The 22,424-nt window shown below is 31.9% G+C and overlaps 1 protein-coding gene across 1 annotated transcript; it reads right to left on the bottom strand.

The window, feature by feature from the left end:
* Positions 1-1,242: 1,242 nt before the first annotated feature.
* LOC142323099 (dynein light chain 2, cytoplasmic) lies at positions 1,243-21,909 on the bottom strand. The gene is made up of 3 exons (XM_075362284.1): positions 21,786-21,909; positions 13,442-13,559; positions 1,243-3,722 (listed from the first exon to the last, which is right to left on the bottom strand). The coding sequence occupies exons 2-3, from the start codon at positions 13,547-13,549 to the stop codon at positions 3,561-3,563; spliced, it is 270 nt and encodes an 89-aa protein (XP_075218399.1). The 5' UTR covers positions 13,550-13,559; positions 21,786-21,909; the 3' UTR covers positions 1,243-3,560.
* Between the last annotated feature and the right edge of the window lie 515 nt (positions 21,910-22,424).

The raw sequence follows: 22,424 nt of genomic DNA, 5'->3' as shown, positions 1-22,424 counted from the left end.
TACAAAACAAAAATAAATTATGAATTGCTTGAAGTTCCAAATAAAAATTGAATACTCAGACAATAAATAAATAAAGTTTAATGAAATTAAAACATTTTATTGATAAAATAATATAACATATGCTAAATAAACTCAAAATAATGTAACATATGTTTAATAAACTCATAAAAAAAAAAATACAATAATAAATTCACTATATAAGACAATATATAATTTTGTTCTTTCCTCTGTATATATATATATATATATATATATAAATCTTATCAATCCACCATTTCAAAATGGTAAAGTAGCTTCTCAAATTATAATTTGTTAACCACATTACATGCTGACAAATTGTCACAAATGAAAGTTAATAAAAATGATTAAACAAAATAATTTTATACTCAATAATCATAATCATGTACAGTATAATGAAAAATGTATAGTCGACAATCCAAAACTAACAAAACCTCATAAGAACAAAATGCATAATGCCTAAGTGAATGAATAAAGACAAATCAGAAAAATATGATATATAAATTTTAAGAAATATACAAAAACCTAAACAGTAATTTACTATTCTTATAGTGCATCAAGTTTTTCAACTGTAAAGATACCACTTGATACTTTACTTTAACTTGTGTAAAATCACTGTGACATATAAAAGCATTGGTACTACTTATGCTGTAGACAAACAGGAACATATTGTTTCACCACAAGTTAAATGTTCTATTCAAACTACAAGAAGATTAAGATGGTGGGAATACACATATAATGGATCAATAACAGAAATTTATTAAAACCTTTATGCACAATTGCTTAAAAAAAGCGAGAGAAGCTACCACCATCTTGTTACATAACTAATTTTGCATACATGCATACATACATACATATACACACACACACACACACACAGACACAGACACACAAATCAATATTTTCATTCTAAAAAAAATGTTAACATTAATATCACAAAAAAAATTTTCTAAAATATCAATGGAAAATCTCTTATCATAACTCTTGCCAAGTCAAAAAAGGGAGGTAAAAAAACCACAAATAAAAAAAATAAGTTTACAGCCTTAATGTTATTACAACCTACTAAAATGATGAGAATGGATGTACACCAGATCTTCAGTGAAAGATATTTGTCCTCAAATAAACAAATAACAATAATATTTAAGTACATCAAACACAAAAATAGAAACATATAGTACCTTTGCAAAGGGCATAAACTGGGTGTAAGAAAATATAAAACCAGGATAAAAACAAAAACCGCAGTTTTAAGTTATAAAAAATTTAGTAACACCAACATAACAAATTTAACAGATTAATAAAAATAATTCATAAATTAATGCAAAAAGTAATTTAAGAACAATACATAAAATATACTGTTGCCAAATCCATTCAATTACTAGCAAAAAGTGTAATTTATTATAAGAAAAGCAATCAATTATATCATTTCTGCTGATTACAATTGTTTCATAAATCTATGGAAATTTTTAATATCAAAAAAGTTTTTAGTACATCACTTTAAACACATGATACAGTTGAAGGAAGTCATAGACATATGAGCGATCAAAGAAAGAACACTATTCCTTCAAACTGACACATGAATAAATCATCTTAATGATACAAGAGATAAAATGTCTTTGTAAAAGTAGATATTTTAATGAGAAAGACAATCAAGCAACAACTTGGTCCATACATCAATTTTAAAAACACACACAAAAAATTTATTAACAAAATAATAAAAATAAACAAATATTTATTTAATTATATCCTACCGATGTCACAACATGAAGTTATTAATAATCTTCATCACAACAGCTAAATTTTATTTCCCAATAACATATCGTCACGTAATGAGTGCAAATATTATCGTACAAGTGTAACAGTACATCCTCAATGCTAAATAAACTAAGTTAGTATATTACTTACATGTTAAACATCATTAATGAATAAGAATTTCTGCAGAGAATGTAATGAATTTAAGAAATAGTGCTCTTATACAAATGACTAAGTCAATTTGAAGTTAAAAAATTATATCAAAGAAATAATTTAATACAAAAATCCTATGGATTTCATAATTAAGAGTGCAAAAATTATATGAATACATCCATACATTAAAATTACCATTAAAAATGTTATTTAATTATTTTAATGTAGGCTTTTTAAGTCCCGTCTCAGATGAAAAATCTGTTGCATATCTACAAAAAATGTTCTTTATTACTGATTTAACTTCGTCCATTTTGTAACTGAACAAAATGTAACTAAAAAAGTTTCAAATTACTCTTTTTTCAAAATTACATAAATATAATTAAATAGTAAAATAAAGGAAAGTTTGTCAAAATACTTAGGAAATGCAAACAAAAGGTAAGTCTGAACTTCAAAATTATTTTGAAGATAAAGGACAAATGCAAATTTTAGTTTAAATATATAAATTTTAAATTACTTTTATATTAATCACACACAACTGAAATTAGTAACTAAATTAAATTAGCATTTGATGGTACTATGGTACCATCTACAGATAACATCCTTTAACTCATTTTTAAATAACACTGACTAATGGAAATTTTATAAACTGTGAAGCTAAGAGAAAAAAAAGTTTAACAATACAGCCATAAGCAAATTTTAGAAATGTTGTTAGAAAATATGAAAATTTAAAAAATAATATTTATTTAAGAAATATAAATTATTTTTGCCTATGGCAAATATAATATCAAAGATAGAAATATGATCTAGCGATAGTCATTTTACACAAATGGATATATACTATTTACAAAAGCAATTCTGCTTAGATTTTTAAAAATGTAATGCAGTTTTGAAGATGCTACTATTAACTACAGCTACAGTAAACATTTAAAGAAAACAACTTATATCACAACATTAATTTTGACATTAAGTTTTATAAAGATAAAATATATAACTAAAATAATAGTATATCATATAAGCATATAAAATAATTCTGTTACAAGTGAAGTACTAAATAATATTTTCACCCTCTAAGACAATTTTCATGCAGTGTCTCAAAACTCCTTTTAACGGATTTACTAGCAATGAACTCATATCTAACGAACTAAAAAATTCCCACAAATTTTGATATAAATATAGTAATAAATAAATAATTATTATAAACAATAAACTAACACAACTGAAAAAATGTTTCATTTTATTTTAAATATAATATATAAAAATAAATTAATTTTACACAAATAAGTATAACAAAAAAAATTCATTTAGTTCTCTTGAACTTCATCTTTAATACTTGCATGTAATATCATAGTACAAACATAACCCCCTTTCTGCAATTTGATCATTCACAGCAATATATTAAAAAAATGCACATGTATGTATGTATAATATATTTATATACATACATGTTTTTTCTGATTGGCTTGACACTTAAACTTATGGTAAATAACAGAAGTAATATTAACAATAAAAAAAATCAACACAAACTGCATCAATCTCCTTATAAAAAAAGAAAAAAAGAATAATAAATGGAAATATAATTCAAGAAATGGGCAGCATTTTGAATAAAAAAAAAAAATAAAACACATTAGTACCAATCAAACCTAACCACTCTTAAAGAGCAAGATTGCAACCTGGCCTAAATAGAAATAAATAAAGTGCCTGGTCTCATGGGTCACATAACTTCCAAAATTCCTTCCAACTATACAATGCCAGGTCGGACTGTATTTTTTGTCAAATTCTTTCTTAATGAAAGCTGCAATGTCCTGCAAAATAAGAAGAAAAATAAGTAATACACATAAAAAAACACACACATATATACAGAATGTTTCATTTTAATCCCCCCACGTAATTTTCTCGTAAACTATGCACAATACAAAAAATGACATAAATAAAAGTTACTCAGATTAGAGGGGGGACACCTCATGGTGACCTTGGATTTGATCACTATTTCAAAGTTAACATGATTTTCTCAAATAGAATGACCTATTTTTGACTACACCAATGAAAAAGGCAGAAAATTTTATATTGAATATGTAGCACAATATGACCTTGAACCTTTTTTCAGGGTGTTTAATTTTAATTGTCCCAGGCGATTTTATCATGAACTATGCACAATACAAAAATGGCATTTTTTGTAGACCTTAACCTTATTTCAAGATTAACACAATTTTTTTTCAAATGGAACGACTTATTTTTGAGCCCACCAATGAAAAGAGGAGAAAATTTTACATTGAAATGTGCTCACACTTATGAATTTGGAATTTATCATACTGGTGATAGTCTTACACAAGTTACATGTTTTTGAAGGTCTCACACACAATATTCCTGGAACATTTATATTCCAGACCATTTATCTCGAAAAGTATGCGAAAGTATGGGAAAGAGATAAAACAACTTTACACTATCATATAACACTCTCTGATGGTTAGCTTTAACGCCTTCAAAAATGGTCCAAGGTCATAAGTGTAACCACATATTTAAATGTAAAATTTTTTGCTATTGTCATTGGTGGGATCAAAAATAGGTCATTCCATTTGAGAAAATCATGTTAACCTTGAAATAAGGTCAAGATCAAGGCTACCAATCAAGGTGTCCAAGGCCAAAGGTATCACCAATCAAGATACAAGGTCACCATAAGCTGTCCTCTCTAATCTGAGTAACTTCTGTTTTGGTATTTCTTTAGTGTTTTCTTGTATTGGGTGTAGTTACAAGAAAATCACCTGGGGACAATTAAAATGAAACGCCCTGAAAAAAGGTCCTACATCTATTGCGAGTACACATTTCAATATGAAATTTTCTGCTCTTTTCATTGGTGGGGTCAAATATAGGCCATTCCACTTGAAAAATAGTGTTAACCTTGAAATAATAGTCAAGGTTAAATCCAAGGTCACAATGAGGTGTCCCCCTCCAATCTGGGTAACTTTTATTTAGGTTTTTTTGTATTGTGCATAGGTATGAGAAAATCGCCTGGGGTGATTAAAATGAACCACACACACACACATATAAATATAAAAAATACACTGCACTTCTTTGTCAAGCTGTAATGCATAATTTGATTTTCTGGTTTCTTTCATTATCAGGTATACAGAAACTCAGGACATCCTGGTGACTGTCTTTTTTTAACATTATATTTATCAAACAATATCATAAAGCGTTAGGGCGTATGTGCAAGTTATGGCACAGATTAAAACTGTTGTAACTTTGAAAGGAAAAATGATAGAGACAAGTAGCTGCCAAAATAAAGAGAAACATTTCAATTTTCCTGACTATCAATGAGTTAACATGAGCTCCACAAGTCATCCTATCAAATAAATGTGTAATCCATGAATATGCACAGAAACATAAAAAAGTGGCTTCTTTAATGAAAACCACTCTGCTTAAAAAAAATTTCAATATCAATTTCACTGAGAATATGGACAGCAAATTCATACATCTTCAGGTTACTGCCTGGGTACAAACAGTCCAAATGTAAAGTTTATCCGATGAGACAAAGACAAATACTTTTTTCAAAGTAAGTTCATAAGCTAATTCCTGTATACATTTTCTGAGATTACAAAGATAATTTTTTTCACATTCTTCAACTTGAGCACTAATAAATGAGAAGTGGGCTACATAAATGGTTCTTATCCAGAAGACTTCCAGTTTATTTCAAATGTGAACTAGCTCAACTAACATATTTTCAATGTGGAGTCTTCACATTTTGAGTCTTCAATGACCTGACAATGAGGGTCTTCAAAAACCTGACAATATTATCTTTAAACATGGATTCAAACCTTGCTAGCCACAAACACTGAACCTTCCTAAGTACCATTATTTGACTGCTAGGAGTAGTATTGGGTCACATCCTGAGTTTTGGTTAAACAAGTATTCTTCCCCGTATACTTCATCAGGCGTAATCTTTAAAACATTTCTCTTTAATCTGGTGCTTGTTTCAATTTCCATAATTTTTCTTTTGAGAATATAGTAATTATATGCTGCAACAAGACAAGATACACTGTAACTATAAAAAAAAATTGAGAAATTATGTATTAACCTTTGGTTGAGTGCTATTATAGAATATCATTGTTCTTAACTAATTAAACTAATAATACATTTAAACATTTCCCTCATTAAAAACTAAATTAATTTAAAAAACAATTAAGTATTAATATATCAATTAACTTATTAAGTTAATTAATATCATACATTTTGTTTATCATTAATTGTTATTAAAGTAATTAATTTTACAACTAATCTAATTTGTGTGTAATCTTAAATTTTTTCAGTACAATATACACATTTCACAAAAATGTTAGTAAAGGGATTTGTTGATTTATTTGTTTATTTGACTGTGTAGTAATTTACGGCTTGCTGTAACAACTACTTTAATAGTAAATAATTAAGATTAAAAAAAATAATTTTATATTTGATCACTTTTGCATCTGATCATGGACTGTTTAATCTCAGCTTAATGATTAATCAACAATGATTACTTTAGAGTAAAACTAATGCATTTAAACACGCATAAGTACTGGTGTGTTAATTACTACTGCTTAGTTTGAATATGAAGAATTTTGATGAGACAGAAGTTAACGTAAAATTCATTCAGTTCAGATACATTTTATTCACATATATTAGAACTAGCTGACTGGAAATTTCATACATATATGCAAAACATTTTCTTTTATCTATATTACTAAGCAAGTTTTAGTAATTATTGTTCCGGTTTAATTTTTACATTCTAGTGTTAAAAATCTACACTAATTACCAGAAAAAAGAAACTGGAATAATTAAAATATGTAACCACAATAGATTATAAAAAGAATTAACTTGAAATAGTCTAAATATTTTAAATAAAATAAAAACTAAATTAATTAAGATACAAATAGTAAAAATTTCATATAATTTATTTTGTAAGTAAATTGATTTTGTTCTCACTATCCCTCTTAAAAACATATATTAAAATATTACAACAAAACTTTATTCAGATACAAAAACTGGCCAGATTGCTAGCTATATGTTCCTGCCAGCAACCAGTACAATCACCTCATATGATCAGCAAAACAGTTGCAAAGAAGTGACAACCTTCTCAAGCAAATATTCTTGGGCATAAATGAAAACAAGATTTATTTATATTGTGATCTTTTTTACATGTTTAACAGTTTCTATGTATTCTTTTTTACTCCTTAGCATTACATTTTATAACACTTTAATTTCATACAGAAATGCAAATTTAATGGTTAATTTCAGCTACAGTATAAAATGGTGTTTGCTAGTAGGTGACAGTCTTATCGTAATTAAAAAAAAAAATTAATGCAGTGAACTACACCCAGAATTCTTAACTTGCACGATTTATATAAACTAGTTTACTGAATGTAGCACTGGTCACTGGCATTTACCTGCCCCTTTCAGGATGCAACTCCCCGATATGTTATAGTAGAACTATCAGATTCTAATACACAATAAGGGATACAGTTTATCACCTCTTACTTTTAGTCATACACATTTACTTAGTGTAAAATAACTGAAACTGGAAGGTTGGTGCTGAGCACTTGCAGGTGCATGCAATGGCATAGCGTAGTGGAGGTGATCTGCCCCGGGCGATACGTTTTGGAGGCAGCAAAGTTACACAATAAATAATATCTTGTACTTTGAACTAAGAATTTGAACCACTTCTTGCACACACACACACACAGCTGATGACTCATCACCATCTCAACATGATCAGCTGCGATAACTCCCCTCACCTGGCACCCTCGTGACTGGACACATTGTATAAGACACACACACACACAGTCATGAATTCAACACTGCCCTTGTCCACAATGCTCAGTAACTCCCTTCCAATCCACACTGACTTAGCCAAACTCCCCAGTCTAGCACTCTCTTTCCCACTCCACACTAACAGAACACGCAATCACACAAACATACACATCCAGACGCATATGCCTCAACATACCGCCAACCTTGAAGGCCATGCCCTTCAACAAACAACACACAAAATGAACACAACAAATAATAATAACATAATATATGATAAGATTCAAAATAATTGTGTAATATTCTCTGGAATGGCAAAAGTTTATATGTATGCCACTTAAAACTAAACACTATGCCTTATCGTCTAGGTAAATGACACAGTTTGATGATAGCTCTCTTGAAAATGCCTGTAAATGTCTTGATTTTGAGCTGATGACGATTTTATCCAAGAGAGTAAAACAGTGGAGTCTAACCATATAACACACTTTGTAAAATTATGTTGAAAAATTGAAATTACTTAATGAATGAGTTGTGACAATAAAAGAGTGGCACATTGCTCGAGTCTTGGAAGAATAACTTTCTTAACAGGCGCGACCCTAGACTTTGAACAAAGTAGTTGTACCTTGACGTCTGAACCCTCAAATCGGATATAAACGCACGTGCCATATGCTGATTCAGAGGCATCGCAGAACCCAGGAATCAGATATTAATTTTATGAAACATTGAAGATATGCCTAGGAATCCTTAAGGACTGTAGTTTAATAAGTTCATCACAAACTGAGTCCACTTTGTTTCGAATGATGTTGGTAGGGCTTCATCCCAACAATCTTTAGTGCCCACAAATGTTGTAACAAAAGCTTCGCTGACAGAATAACTGCCCCAATTAATCCAAGTGGATCGAAAATTGATGAGATAATGGATAACACTTGCCGTTTTGTAATTTTTACTGGTACCTTTATTGGTTTCACTAAAAAAGTGGAACTCATCTGTTGCCGGATTCCACAAAACTCCTGTTCTGACCATCCTCTGATCATTTGAATGAATTTTATAGCCTGCATGTTGAAATTTCGTTAGAACATTTTCTAGTAATTTGGGCTCGTTTGAACACCACTTTTTCAATTCAAAGTTTCCTCTGCTTAATAATTTAATTAGCTGTAATTGTAAAAGTAACAAATCAATCACAGAGTCTCCTCCAGTAAGGATATCAACGTAGCAATCCCACGGTACAACCTCTGAAGATTCATCCAGGAAATACATCCTGAAATATTCTGGAAATACATCCTTCTCTTCTAATGCCAATTTTTGGAGACATCAAGTGGCTAAAAACGGAGCTGAGGTTGTTCCATAAGTCACCATTTTTAAATAATATGTTTTGATTGGTTCTTCAGAACCTTTTAACCACACAATCTGTTGCAAGTTTGCATCTAGTTTATGCACATTAATTTGTCTATACATCTTTACAATATCAGCTAAAATCACAAATCAGTGTTTTCTAAATCTGATTAAAATAGAAAATAGTTCTTGAACAGTGGGTCCTACCATTAGGATCTCATTGATACAGCACTTTATGACTTGCATGAACCGTCAAACACCACTCGCAATTTGGTTGTTGAACTTGACTCATTAATAACACCATGGTGTGGTAAATAGTAGACATCTTCACCTGGTTCATTTTCTTCTAAAACCTCCTCCATGAGTCCAAGTTGCTTGTATTCATCCATGAAGTCCACATAGGCCTGTTTCTTCACTAGATTCCTGCTCAGATTTCATTCCTGTGCTGCAGTCGCTTAATAGCTGTGTCTTTAGAATTTCCTAACACGTTTCTATTTTGTCTCAAAGGCAACTGGACAGTGAATCTGCCAGTATCATCTCTGCTGACTGTCTGCACAAAATGGTCTTCACACTGTTCAACTTCTACCGATAGTGCTGGTTTGTTAGAACACACTTCCACTTGCCAGAATCTTTATAGTTGTTCATCATGACTATCATCAACAGCCAAGTGACACACAGTCATCGATGATAATTCACAATTTTGTTCATGTTTTAATGAAACTATCTATCCCCATTTGGTGTTTTGCATGATGAGTGCAGGATCCACTAATTTAAGTCTTTCTTTCTTTCTTTTTCCTGTTTAGCCTCCGGTAACTACCGTTTAGATAATACTTCAGAGGATGAATGAGGATGATATATATGAGTGTGAATGAAGTGTAGTCTTGTACATTCTCAGTTTGACCATACCTGAGATGTGTGGTTAATTGAAATCCAACCACCAAAGAACACCGGTATCCACGATCTAGAATTCAAGTCCGTGTAAAAATAGCTGGCTTTACTAGGACTTGAACGCTGGAACTCTCGACTTCCAAATCAGCTGATTTGGGAAGACGCGTTCACCACTACACCAACCCGGTGGGTACTAATTTAAGTCTACCTTCACTTAACGTTTCTAAGAATACTTCTGCTCTGATAAGCATGTCAACATTACTGGTTACATGAAATTCTGGCAACTTATGACAGGCTACACATACAGCAGCTGATGACTCATCACCATCTCAACATGATTAGCTGCGATAACTCCCCTCACCTGGCACCCTCGTGACTGGACACATTGTATAAGACACACACACAGCTCATGAATTCAACACTGCCCTTGTCCACAATGCTCACTAACTCCCTTCCAATCCATACCGACCTGCCCAAACTCCCACTCCAGACTAACAGAACACGCAATCACACTAACATACACATCCAAATGCATACGCCCCAGCAAAGTGAATGTAGTCATCTTGTTCGCTCTAGCAACTGGCAACACTGTTTGTACTAACCAGTTGCCTTGCGGTAATTTCCTGTGTTTTATCTTGTGCTCTGATTGTTCACAGTGAATATTCAGCGAGAATTCTTTCACATAATGGATAGAGTTCAATATTGTCTAAACCTGCAACATCCGTCATCCATTTATAGACTCAATAGACCTGCTACAATTCATGATTTTCTTTAAGTGCGTGTTGTGATTTGTGATTAAATTAAATTACTGAAATTTGTCGAAAAATTTTATGTAAACTATAAATCGATGGTCTACATGTTCGGATATTGGTATACATACAACCATGTGACTATTACAATTTTTATTTTTGTTTAGCTGCAAGTTAAAAGTATTTACTATATATTATACTGTACTGCCAATTTTATAAGTAATAACCAAAATCTTTGTACCTATACTAATTAGATTAGGAAATAGTGGTAATTCAATTATAATATATCTAAATAGTGAATATTATAATCTGACTTATTCACAATTGCACATCAATTTTTTTATAAAAATAACAGTTCAGTTACACAATTACATAATTTAAACCCATAAGTTTGTTAATAGTTACAAAATTTACATATCTGTAATTTTGGAAACCCTAGTTTGTAATGTAAATACAATAATTGATGGATAATCAAGATTAATTATTTGTTCGTTTACAGCTTCTGACTATCTACTATGTTGCCCAACTTTGGGCAACTATCATTGGCCTATGTCCCAGGTGGCTGAAACCCACATTACACCACTGGGTGCATGATCTATGCATACATGCAACTTGCTGACCACGTACATGCACGTGGTAGTACAGTAGCTTTTCTACTGTTACTAGTGGGGTCAGCATGTTACTGTTGACTAGGTATTGTACGTTAGCACATCAGAAACGTTTATATTATACTGTGCATCTCGTTTGTAGTTACAATGAACTGGTTTTTTTTTGGTGCGATTTTAAATTTGCGTGAACTTTTATCACTTTTGAAAGAGGACAGATTTCCAATAAATAAATTTATTTTATAAATTATTTGTATTTCAGTTAGTATTGATTAGACAATTACATTTTATTTTATAACTAGCAGACCCGGCAATGCTTTGCTATTGCTAGATTTTAGTATATATATATATATATATATGTTTTTAAATTAACACAATTGAAAGTTTGATAAAACATTAACAAAATAAACCTTACAGAACTTCACAAAATTTAACCTTTCCCTTTTTCCCCAGTTTCATTTTACCATATTCCCTTTCCACTTTTTTGATTTTTCGCTTTCTCCCCTTTTCCCCGCACATAAATAAATAGGTCCAGTAGGTTTATCGTCTACAGCGAACACACATATCAGAAACACTGAAATGGATTCGTAAAATATTTAGTATAGCAGGTGTTGCTTTTATGTCAAACAGATAGTGCTGTTTTTTTTTTTAAAAAAAAGCATGTTTTTACCCGTCACAGGTGTGACATCTTAAGTATATAAATAGTAGGTATATAAAAACACACGCGTATTTGAATGCAACATTGTCAAAATTTAAAAACAATTGAAGAACTTTCAGAGATTTAAGATTTTGAACAACAATTTACATTTTTATTTATATAGATTACATACTGAAACTGCTGATATTTTATTTTTAAATTAATACCTTTTGGCAATTATTTATATCCTTTATAATAAAATTTAAGTTCTATAAATATTTTTATTTTATTATTCTTTTAAATAAAAATTAAAACAATGTATTATTTAATTATGTGTTTAAAACATAAACAGTATAGTTACTTGACTTGTTTGTCAGTTCTATTCTAAAACATTCAGAGGAATTTATGTAAAAACTAATTTTTACATTGTAAACAAGTCAGATGACAGATAAAGTAAAATGCACCATAACTGTAAATTAATCTTATACAAAAGTAAAATAAAAAATTCTAAATAAATGATTGTTATACAGAATAAATTGAGGATTTATTGCTCGTAAGTTTAACAGACTTTTTAAAAGTAAAATTCACAAACTTAGATCTTTCTTTTTTCATAAAATGAAGAAATAAATTATTTTTATCTAATTCAAAAGCTAGAAAATTAGTTAACAAAAATTGCCAGCATAAACAAGTAAGACATTAAAAATATGCTCAAGCATGCATGAGTATTCAGCATGGATGGTATAAATCTAGTGCTTTTTCATCTCCCATGTACACAACTTGCTAGTGTGTGTTTATTTTCTTACTCAAAGACATATATAAATTTTGATAACTAGTATGAGGTCTGCTCAGAAAATAACCGAACTTTATTTTTTTTAAATTTTATTATTAATTTCACTGATTATTGGCCCTTGTTCCCTTTCAGTATTCCCCTCCCATATTCAAACACTTTTCCCGGTGTTTCCACTTCGCGAAGCAGTCCTGGATGGTTTCATTTGAAACAGCCTTTAAGGTCCATGATGAATTTGCACTAATGTCATCAATAGTCTCAAAACAGCATCCTTTCATCACTGAATTTAATTTTGGAAATAAGAAAAAATTGCAAGAAGTCTGGCTAGTAGGAAGGCTGCGAGCTGATTTTTGCTCAAAACTGACAAAGTTGAGTGTGTAGGCACATTGTTGTGGTGAAGGAACCACAAGTTGTCCCGCCACAACTCTGGTCTCTTTTTGCAGATTTTTTTCATTTAATTGTTTTAAAATGCCTCAATGGTCAATGCCTCATGGTACTGTTGGTACCATGTATACTCAAGGTGAAATGGTCACCTTGAGGCAAGGGGATAACTAGAGGTATGCTGGCACACAAGAGATATACCCAATACAATCTAAAAAGGAGAGGAGAGAGGTTTCCTAATTAATCCGGATAAATAAGACAAGTGGTTAGCATGGTCTACGAAATAAATAAAAGGCACCTTTTTTACCCCCAAAAAATAGCAAAACTTAAGACACACAATTTGCAAAGTAAGATAGTTACAAACCTTTTCAATATTATATTTTTCTAGCGCTTGTGTAGCACAATCAACAGCATCTTGCTGCATTTCTTCTGACATGTCAGCATTCTTAATGACAGCCTTTCTGTCTCCCATTTCTGAAGGTCTGCAATACAGAACAAAACAATTATGAATGCACATACTGATGGTTGCAGAGGTAAGGGGATTTACAACAACAACTTCAAAATACTCTTCTTAATATACAGATAGATATTTCAGTCAATATTGATTGGTTATATGAGGGATGGGAGATCCAGCTTTATTCAATAGGCATATAATTTCCATACAAGCCATTTTAAATCATTACCACAGAATACAGAGGAATGCAACTTTTCTGTTTACAATAATTGAGCTGATTTTTATTAAACCATAAGAACTGAAAAGGTTAGGAAATATTAAAAAGCTTTGCTGATTTGTTTTAATGTATACACAGAAGAAGATCGTGCATGTGACATACATGGAGTAGCAACGCCTAATGTAATTATTTTTCATGAAAAAAAAATGCATAACTATTTATATTAAGGAAAACTGTCATGAGTCAGTCATTTGCAAATATATAAACTAATTCTCAAGAATAACAGGAAAATGACGTGAGCTCCTGTTCCCTTTTCAAATAGTGAAAGCAATAAATCATTTGTTTAACAGGATACCAAGCACAGAGTAAAAGGGTGATATTTAGCCCTAAAACTCACCTTCACTAAGTTTATTAACAGGAACTAAGTTTATAATGAACACCATTACTTTCAGAAGATGAGCACCTCGATTGGAACTCCAGGTATCACATGTACTTTACATGCTTTATAGCTACAGGACACATCAGGGCAAGTAGTATAAAACAACAAAGAACCTATTAAACATGTCATAAGTATTCCAATGCAAGCATTGAAAAAGGCAAGGGAGGAACTATAGTAGGTGAATACGGGGTAGGCAAAATAAATGAAAGAGTGGATCGACTTATTGAGTTTTGCACGAAATATAATTTAGTAATTGCCAACATTAAAAATCATAAAAGAATATACTCATGGAAAAAGCCGGACGATATTGCAAGGTATCAGATTATATAATTTTTTTTTTTTTTTTTTTTTTAGGGCTTAAAACGAGCGGTCGTTATCGCCCGGAAAATAAATAAAAATAAAACTGAAAGTAAAAGTAATTAAAACTTAAAACTACTATCACAGTAAGCAAAATCCGGAATGGGTGTAAAAGGCCCATTCTCGGATAACAAAAACACTAATATGTAACTTAAAACTACGTTAACAACTATCATATTAAAACGAAATAAAATTTAAAACTAAAAAAAGAGATAAAACATACAACTAATATCACAAAAATCTTATAACTAATATCACAGACGAATTTAAAAAACAACAAAATATGAATATATATATATATATATATAAAAAATTCCGATAGGGAGTTTAAAAGGCTCGCTACTCGGATAACAAAAACAATACATAGGACTAGAGTAATTAAATTTTTTGTATTAAACCTATACTACGCAAAAACAGAAACATCCGGTCTAAAACATCTATCATTACACAAGATACCACGGATGTTTCTGGGTAGTTTAAATTTACGACGCAATGCCGCATAACATATGCAGTCCACGAGTATGTGGCGTGCAGTCACGCGGCAGTTGTCCTCTTGTAAACAAGTACTCGTGTGTCCTATCCGCAATCGACAGAGAACTACTTCCTCACGCCAGATTATATCATGGTTAAGTAGAGATTTAGAAAGCAACTTGTCGACTGCAAAGTACATCCAGGGGCAGACACTAATAGTGACCATAATTTAGTGATAATGAAATGCAGGTAAGGGTATAAAAACCTAAAGAAAAGATGTCAGATGAACTGGTGGAATTTAGAGAAGCTTGAGGAAGAGGATGTAAATAAGATTTTCGAGGAGGGCATCGCAAGAGGTCTGAGTAATAAAGATAAGGTAGAAAATATAGAAGAATGGGAGAGTGTTAAAAAGGAAGTTCGTAAATCAGCAAAAGCAAACTTAGGTGGAAAAAAGAGAAATGGTAGAAATCTTGGATATCAGAGAAAATGTTGCAGCTGATGGATGAGCATAGAAAGTATAAGAATGCTAGTGATGAAGGAGGTAAAAGAAACTATAGACAATTAAGTAATACTATAAACAGGAAGTGCCAATTAATTAAAGAAAAGTGTTAAGAAGTGGAAAGAGAAATGATCATTGGTAAAATAAAAGGAGCAAACAGGAGAGTTAAAGAGAATTTTGTGGTACATAAGTTAAAATCTAACGTGTTAAATAAAGATGGTACATCAATTTATAATATGAAAGAAAAGGTCGATAGGTGGGTGGAATATACTGAAGAGTTACAGGGAGGAAATGAATTAGAAACTGGTGTTATAGATGGTGAGGAAGTCAAAGAGAATGAAAATTGGAGATAAAAGACCGAGATATGAATCTACTAGAGCATTAAAGGATTTGAATGGGATACCTGCAGAATTATTGCGCAGTGCTGTTGAGGAAGCAAAAGATAGATTATATAAACTGGTGTGAAATATTTACGAAAAAGGGAAGTTCCGTCAGACTTCAAAAAGAGTGTTATTGTCATGATACCAAAAAAAAAAAAAAAAACAGGAGCAGGTAAATGTGAAGAATACAGAATACCTCAACTACTTATGCATCAAAACTTTTATCTAGAATTTCTTACAGAAGAATTGAGAGTAAAATGGAAGAAGTGTTAGGAGACCAATTTGGTTTCAGAAAAAGTATAGGGACAAGGGAAGCAATTTTAGCGCTCTGATTAATAGTAGAAGGACGATTAAGCAAAACAAACCAACATACGTTGCATTTAGACTTAGAAAAGACATTTGATAACATAGACTGGAAAAAATGTTAAACATTTAAAAAAATTTAGGGTTCAAGTATAAAGGTAGAAGAACAATTGCTAACAATTACAGGAACCAAACTGCAACAGTAATAATCAAAGATCATAAGAAAGAAGTCGTAATAAAAAAGGAAGTCCCGACAAGGATGTTCCCTATCCCTGTTACTTTTTAATCTTTACATAGAACTAGCAGTTAATGATGTTAAAGAACAGTTTAAATTCAGAGTAACAGTGCAAGGTGAAAAGATAAAGATGCTACAATTTGCTGATGATGTAATAATTCTAGTTGAGAGTAAAAAAGATTTAGAAGAAACAATAAATGGCATGAATGAAGTCCTAGGCAAGAGCTACTGCATGAAAATAAACATGAACAAAACCAAAGTAATAAAGTGTAGTAGAAATAATATAGATGGATCGCTGAATATAAAAATAGGACGAGAAAAGACTAAGGAGGCAGAAGAATTTTGTTATTTGAGAAGTAGAATTACTAAAGATGGATGAAGCAGGAGCAATATAAAATGCCTAATAGCACATGGGAGACAAGCTTTCAGTCAAGAAATACAATTTTCTTACATCAAAAATTAATTTAAATATCAGGAAAACATTTTTGAAAGTATAAGTTTGGAGCGTAGCTTTATATGGAAGTGAAACTTGGACAATCGGAGTACCTGAGAAGAAAAGATTAGAAGCTTTTGAAAAGCGATGCTATAGCAGAATGTTAAAAATCAGATGGGTGGATAAAGTGACAAATGAAGAGGTGCTGTGGGGGATACCGGTATTCTTTGGTGGTTGGGTTTCAATTAACCACACATCTCAGGAATGGTCGAACTGAGGATGTACAAGACTACACTTCATTTACACTCATACATATCATCCTCATTCATCCTCTGAAGAATTATCTAAACGGTAGTTACCGGTGGCTAAATAGGAAAAAGAAAGGTCGCTACACACATGGTATATTTCCTATAGTGTCTAATTTAGGTGCTATTAGATGGGTCTCTCCCAATCAGTATATCACAGAGTTTCTTTCCGGGCGAGTTTGGCTAGGTTTTGTTTGGTGGATTCGACTCAATGCCCGGATTGTAGTGGACCATGTACTCTACATCTTCCCCGATATGAGGTCGAACGTTCACGAGCTGTTAGGGAACTTGAGAGAATACATTCCTTTCTGGATCTCTGTACCAACTGGATGTTACGCAAGGAATGGTCTGTAGTAGCTGCTTTTCTTCGCGCCCTTACGATGTGTAGGTCTGCAGAGAGAGTTTGATCGAGGTACTTGATCGTGTTAGGATCCCAGGTTCGGGGTTGGATTGGTTGGAGATAGGCGTTGGATTGGTTGGATAGGCGCATTGGCAGCGTGCCAAAGTTATATTGGTATTGTTTGTAATTCGATTTGGGGCTCCTGCTGGTGGGGGTGGCTGTGCTGCCAGGGTATGGTAGCCCGTGCGACCGGGGGAGTGGCTTCCCTCTGCTGCCAGTGGCGGTCCTGACCGTGACTTCGTAATGCCACGCGACCACCATGACAGGACCGGGTGGCGGTGCGGGGTTTGTTTCCAGCTCCTTCGCGGGCCGGAATGAGGTTGTGTTCCCCTTGTTAGGTGACCTAAACTGGTCGAATTATTTGGGTGTAGGTCTGAATTTCTATGTTGCGTAAAACACAATTTTGATTGGTATGAGTGTAGCACTGATTTAACATTAAACTCGTTCGTTTTCTGAGGCATTCACAATCACGAACGGTGTTGTCAAATCTGCACTAGGTGCGGGATTCTCGCTTTTGTGGTTTCGGTTAGTTAGTTTGAGGAAATCATGTTAGGTTGGAGGTGAAGATGTCCATTTGAGGTCTACTGAAGGTGAAATTTGATATGTGTTTACTGATGCAAATGTCTCCAGAGGCATTTACATCAGTGGCATCCCGACCGAGGCCTGGCTGATGACTGTGAGATGATGAGAATCAGTTAGAGGGTCTGAAGACGACCTCCGGTAAAGCCCCTCAGAGCTTGGAAGGGAGGGGGGTGGTGTGGCGACCCTTAACGTCAGAAGGTGGATGTCTTCCCCCTACAGGGATGGGATGGAGTCAAATCTGACGAGTATATCAGATGTAGAATAGGCTCAAACTTCAGCTTGCAGAGAACCATCAGAGAGTTTGTGCAGTAACCCAATTGCTCAATAATATGGCCTACTCATTCTTTAGATATGCCTAACTGAATAGTGATGCGTTGCTCACTATGAAAACTCATATGAAAAAATAATGCGCTGAATAATTTTGATTAAATTATATGTTAAAGAAAAGGTTTTGCTATTGACAACCAAGTATTAGCCTCCTTTAAATTCATCAAAAAAAAAAAAAGAAAAAGGAATCATTCTTAATATAAGCTTTCACCTAACGCAATGGTACAATTATTAATTTTTTTAGTTTTAAGTTACCCCACCTTAAATATTCTTCTTTTTCCTTGTTAAACTGGGATAGAATCAAAAAAATACTATGTATATTACTACAGATGATAAATTATTCTGAACGTCTATAAACTGACCTCTGAGTAATATACTTTGTATGTCTGCATAAACTACTTTAAACTCAATTTATGAAGTTGACCTGATATACACTTCAGTGCTGACATTTGCTGCTGTAAATACATATACATATATATTTCTTATGTTTTGTGTGCAGCATTATAAACTGCTTTTGTTAAATGTTGATTTTATTTGTTATCATTCCATTTTGTTGTGATAAGTTGTTTTATATTTTTACAATGTGTTATAAAATATAACTTCATTAAAATTAGTAGGGTATTTGGGGTGCGGGGAACACAGTAAGGAGTTGAGGTGTTAGTGAAAACTTTATTTTAATAAACTAATCTAGAAAAATAAACATTTAAATTTAAGTTCCACTACACAAGTCAATCCAAGTGCTATCAAGTATTTGTTAGTTCAGAAATCTCTACTTATATGCAGTAATTACTTGTTAATAAATCTACACTCTTAACTAGTTTACGGCTGTGTTAACACTGATAATTTAACTCAAATTGTTAATACCATTAATTTTTAACAAAATTCATTTTAAATAATGCAGAAGTCTGTAAATGGTCAAGATATGGCAGGTTGAAATACACTTGATCACTGGTGATGCCAAAAAGCTATTCTTACTTGCAAATAATATAAATTTCAGAAATGGCATGCAACAACTGAAGAGCAGAAAATTGTCAACAGAGTAACTTACATTCATGCTAATTGAATTAATAAATGTGATATAATCTACACTGTGGTAGACAAATGCGTACAAGTCTATAAATAATGACCAATTGAACGAGTTAGATTCAAGACACTTCACTTTCTATTTGATGTCAATAAACACAGCAAAAATTGGTGGAAAGGAAGGTGAGATGAAGTGGCATATCTGCTGCAAAAATAAAATGTTGGTCATATTGTAAATCAGCAATGAATACTAGCTAATATCGGCTAAAATGAAAAATTCCTTGTATGCACAGCATCAAACAGAACTGCTGAAATGTTGTCAATATTGAATACATTTTTCTGAAAATGGCAATGATGTCAGAACTGGCAAATAAGAAACACAATACCCATGTTTAGAGAAATTATGAATTGGTTCCATTTTCAACCTGGAATGAACTTTCTCATAGCATGAAACTATTTTATAGCTTCATATGCGATTCAAAAAATCATTCAACATTTAATATGAAAAAATTACTTTTTATGAAGATGAATACTTAAAAAAATCTAGATGGGATATGTAACACTAGTGATGAACATTTAAACACAAATGAATTTAAATAATAAATGAAATACACTTTTTACTCAAATCAATCTAGTAACATTCTATAGAAAAACCTTTCTTTCTTTTTCCTGTTTAGCCTCCAGTAACTACCGTTTAGATAATTCTTCAGAGGATTAATAAGGATGATATGTATGAGTGTAAATGAAGTGTAGTCTTGTACATTCTCAGTTCGACCATTCCTGAGATGTGTGGTTAATTGAAACCCAACCACCAAAGAATACCGGTATGCACGATCTAGTATTCAAATCCGTGTAAAAATATCTGGCTTTACTAGGACTTGAACGCTGTAACTCTCTACTTCCAAATCAGCTGATTTGGGAAGACGCGTTAACCACTAGACCAACCCGGTGGGTTCTGTAGAAAAAACTAGAAACTTCTCTGTACACAGGAATGTACAATTGTGGCACCATATCCATTGCAATCAACCATACAAAAGATATGTTGAGTGATAAGTTTTTTAAATTCTACTACACATTATATTTTATGGTGAAAATTATAAAAATTTTATCCAAGTCAAGGTGAGCTTTTTCTCTATGTTAAGCTTCTTCAGTCTAGCTCAGACACAAATATAGGTATACAATGCATAAAAAATTCTAACTTTTAATATACTGACCCTCACTTCTCAAAGCAGCAACTCCCCCCCCCCCCCAGACCCCTATCACAAAGATCCATGCAGTCAGCCCAGGTAACAGATACATAAATAAACAGATTAATTAAATTATTATTTAGTGTTAATTGCCAACTATTAAAAAATTATGCAGTTCTTTCATGTCGCCTACAGATTATATCATAACCTGTCATGATGATGATACAAAAGTTACTATGCTCATACTTCCAACAAATTGTATTAATAGAAAAAATTCATACAAAAAAACCATCATTTAACAAACACATTTTTAAAAAACGAGTCCAATAATAATAATAATAGTGCTTTACTTCATAATGCAGAAACTTAGATTTTACACAACTAAAGAATAAAACAAAAACACCAGTATTTCACTATGTTCTAAAAAACTGAACAAGGTACATACAATTCCATTTTTATATTACAAAAAAAAAATGCATATAAAACAAAAATATACAGCACAGAATATCTATTCTAAAAAAATAACACTAAAAAACGGGTATAAAATAATTAACGTAAAAATAAAAATCATATTACAAGATTCCTAGTAAAACAGCTCTTACAACTTTCATGTCAGCCGAAAGATATAATTTTTCTAAATCATTAAGTCAAATTAAAAATAGGCATAAACATTACTAACTATTCTTCAGTAATAAAAGAATGTAAAATAATAATTCAAACCTTCGTACAACATCTAAACCCAATTTGACGTGAACTGATACATCTAACTCTGAAGACATCTCAGTACAGAGGCACAATGTAATTTGGGGATATATAGTAAATCTAATCAAATCAATTCATACAAACCTGGCTATAAATCGATTCTGTTTATCAAATATGCATGTTAAAACAAGCACACATGATAAAAATCTCAGCCGACTAGCTGTTCCAAGACATAACCCCACAGGTACACATTGGTACGGCCATGGCCTAATCATTAAATCGAATATAAACAATAATAGTACGTTACTATAAAAATAGAAGTTAATATCAAGCATAATATTATACAAAAACACAAATAATAAAAATACAATACTAAGTTAAGAAAATTACTTACTTATTAATAGAAGAAACGAATCGCTTCAACAGACAACCCAAACGCTAGCACTACAATCTTCGGATTGATAGATACCGCCTGATCGGTTCGCACAGAATTCTATTGGCAGGACGGTAGGGTTTTCTGTCAGAATCTTCTATCTACCCACAATGCATTAGCAAAGCAGCCGGTTGATTTAAAAATGTATATTTTTTAGTGTTCTAATTTGTAAAACCTTTAACAGTTATTTGACAACTGATTATTTCAAGAAGATAATTTTAATTCAAATAAGATAGCTAGACGAATTAAAATCTTTTCAGATCTTTAAACTCATTAAAGACAAAAATATATAACTATGTAGGGTTTTCTGTCAGTATTTTCTATCTACCCACAATGCCTTACTGCCGCAACCGGCCAATTTAAACATACAAAACGTTTTCTTTCTTGCACTACTGTAATGTGCTAAAATGCCGCATCCAGTTTTTTTAAAAATCTAATTAGGATTATATTAAAATATGGTTATTTTAAAAGCCTGTTGCATCTAAGAAATATTATCAAAAAGTTTTGTACTCACATTTTCTTAAAGATACCTTAGAATATTCAAAGAATCCTTTAAACTACTGTTTAAAAAATTACATACAAATTTTACTTTGAGTATTT

This window comes from Lycorma delicatula, chromosome 4 (genome assembly GCF_047948215.1).
Source record: "Lycorma delicatula isolate Av1 chromosome 4, ASM4794821v1, whole genome shotgun sequence".
Lineage (NCBI taxonomy): Eukaryota > Metazoa > Arthropoda > Insecta > Hemiptera > Fulgoridae > Lycorma > Lycorma delicatula.
Note: the sequence above shows the minus strand (reverse complement) of the source record. Positions and strands in the feature narration are given on the sequence as shown.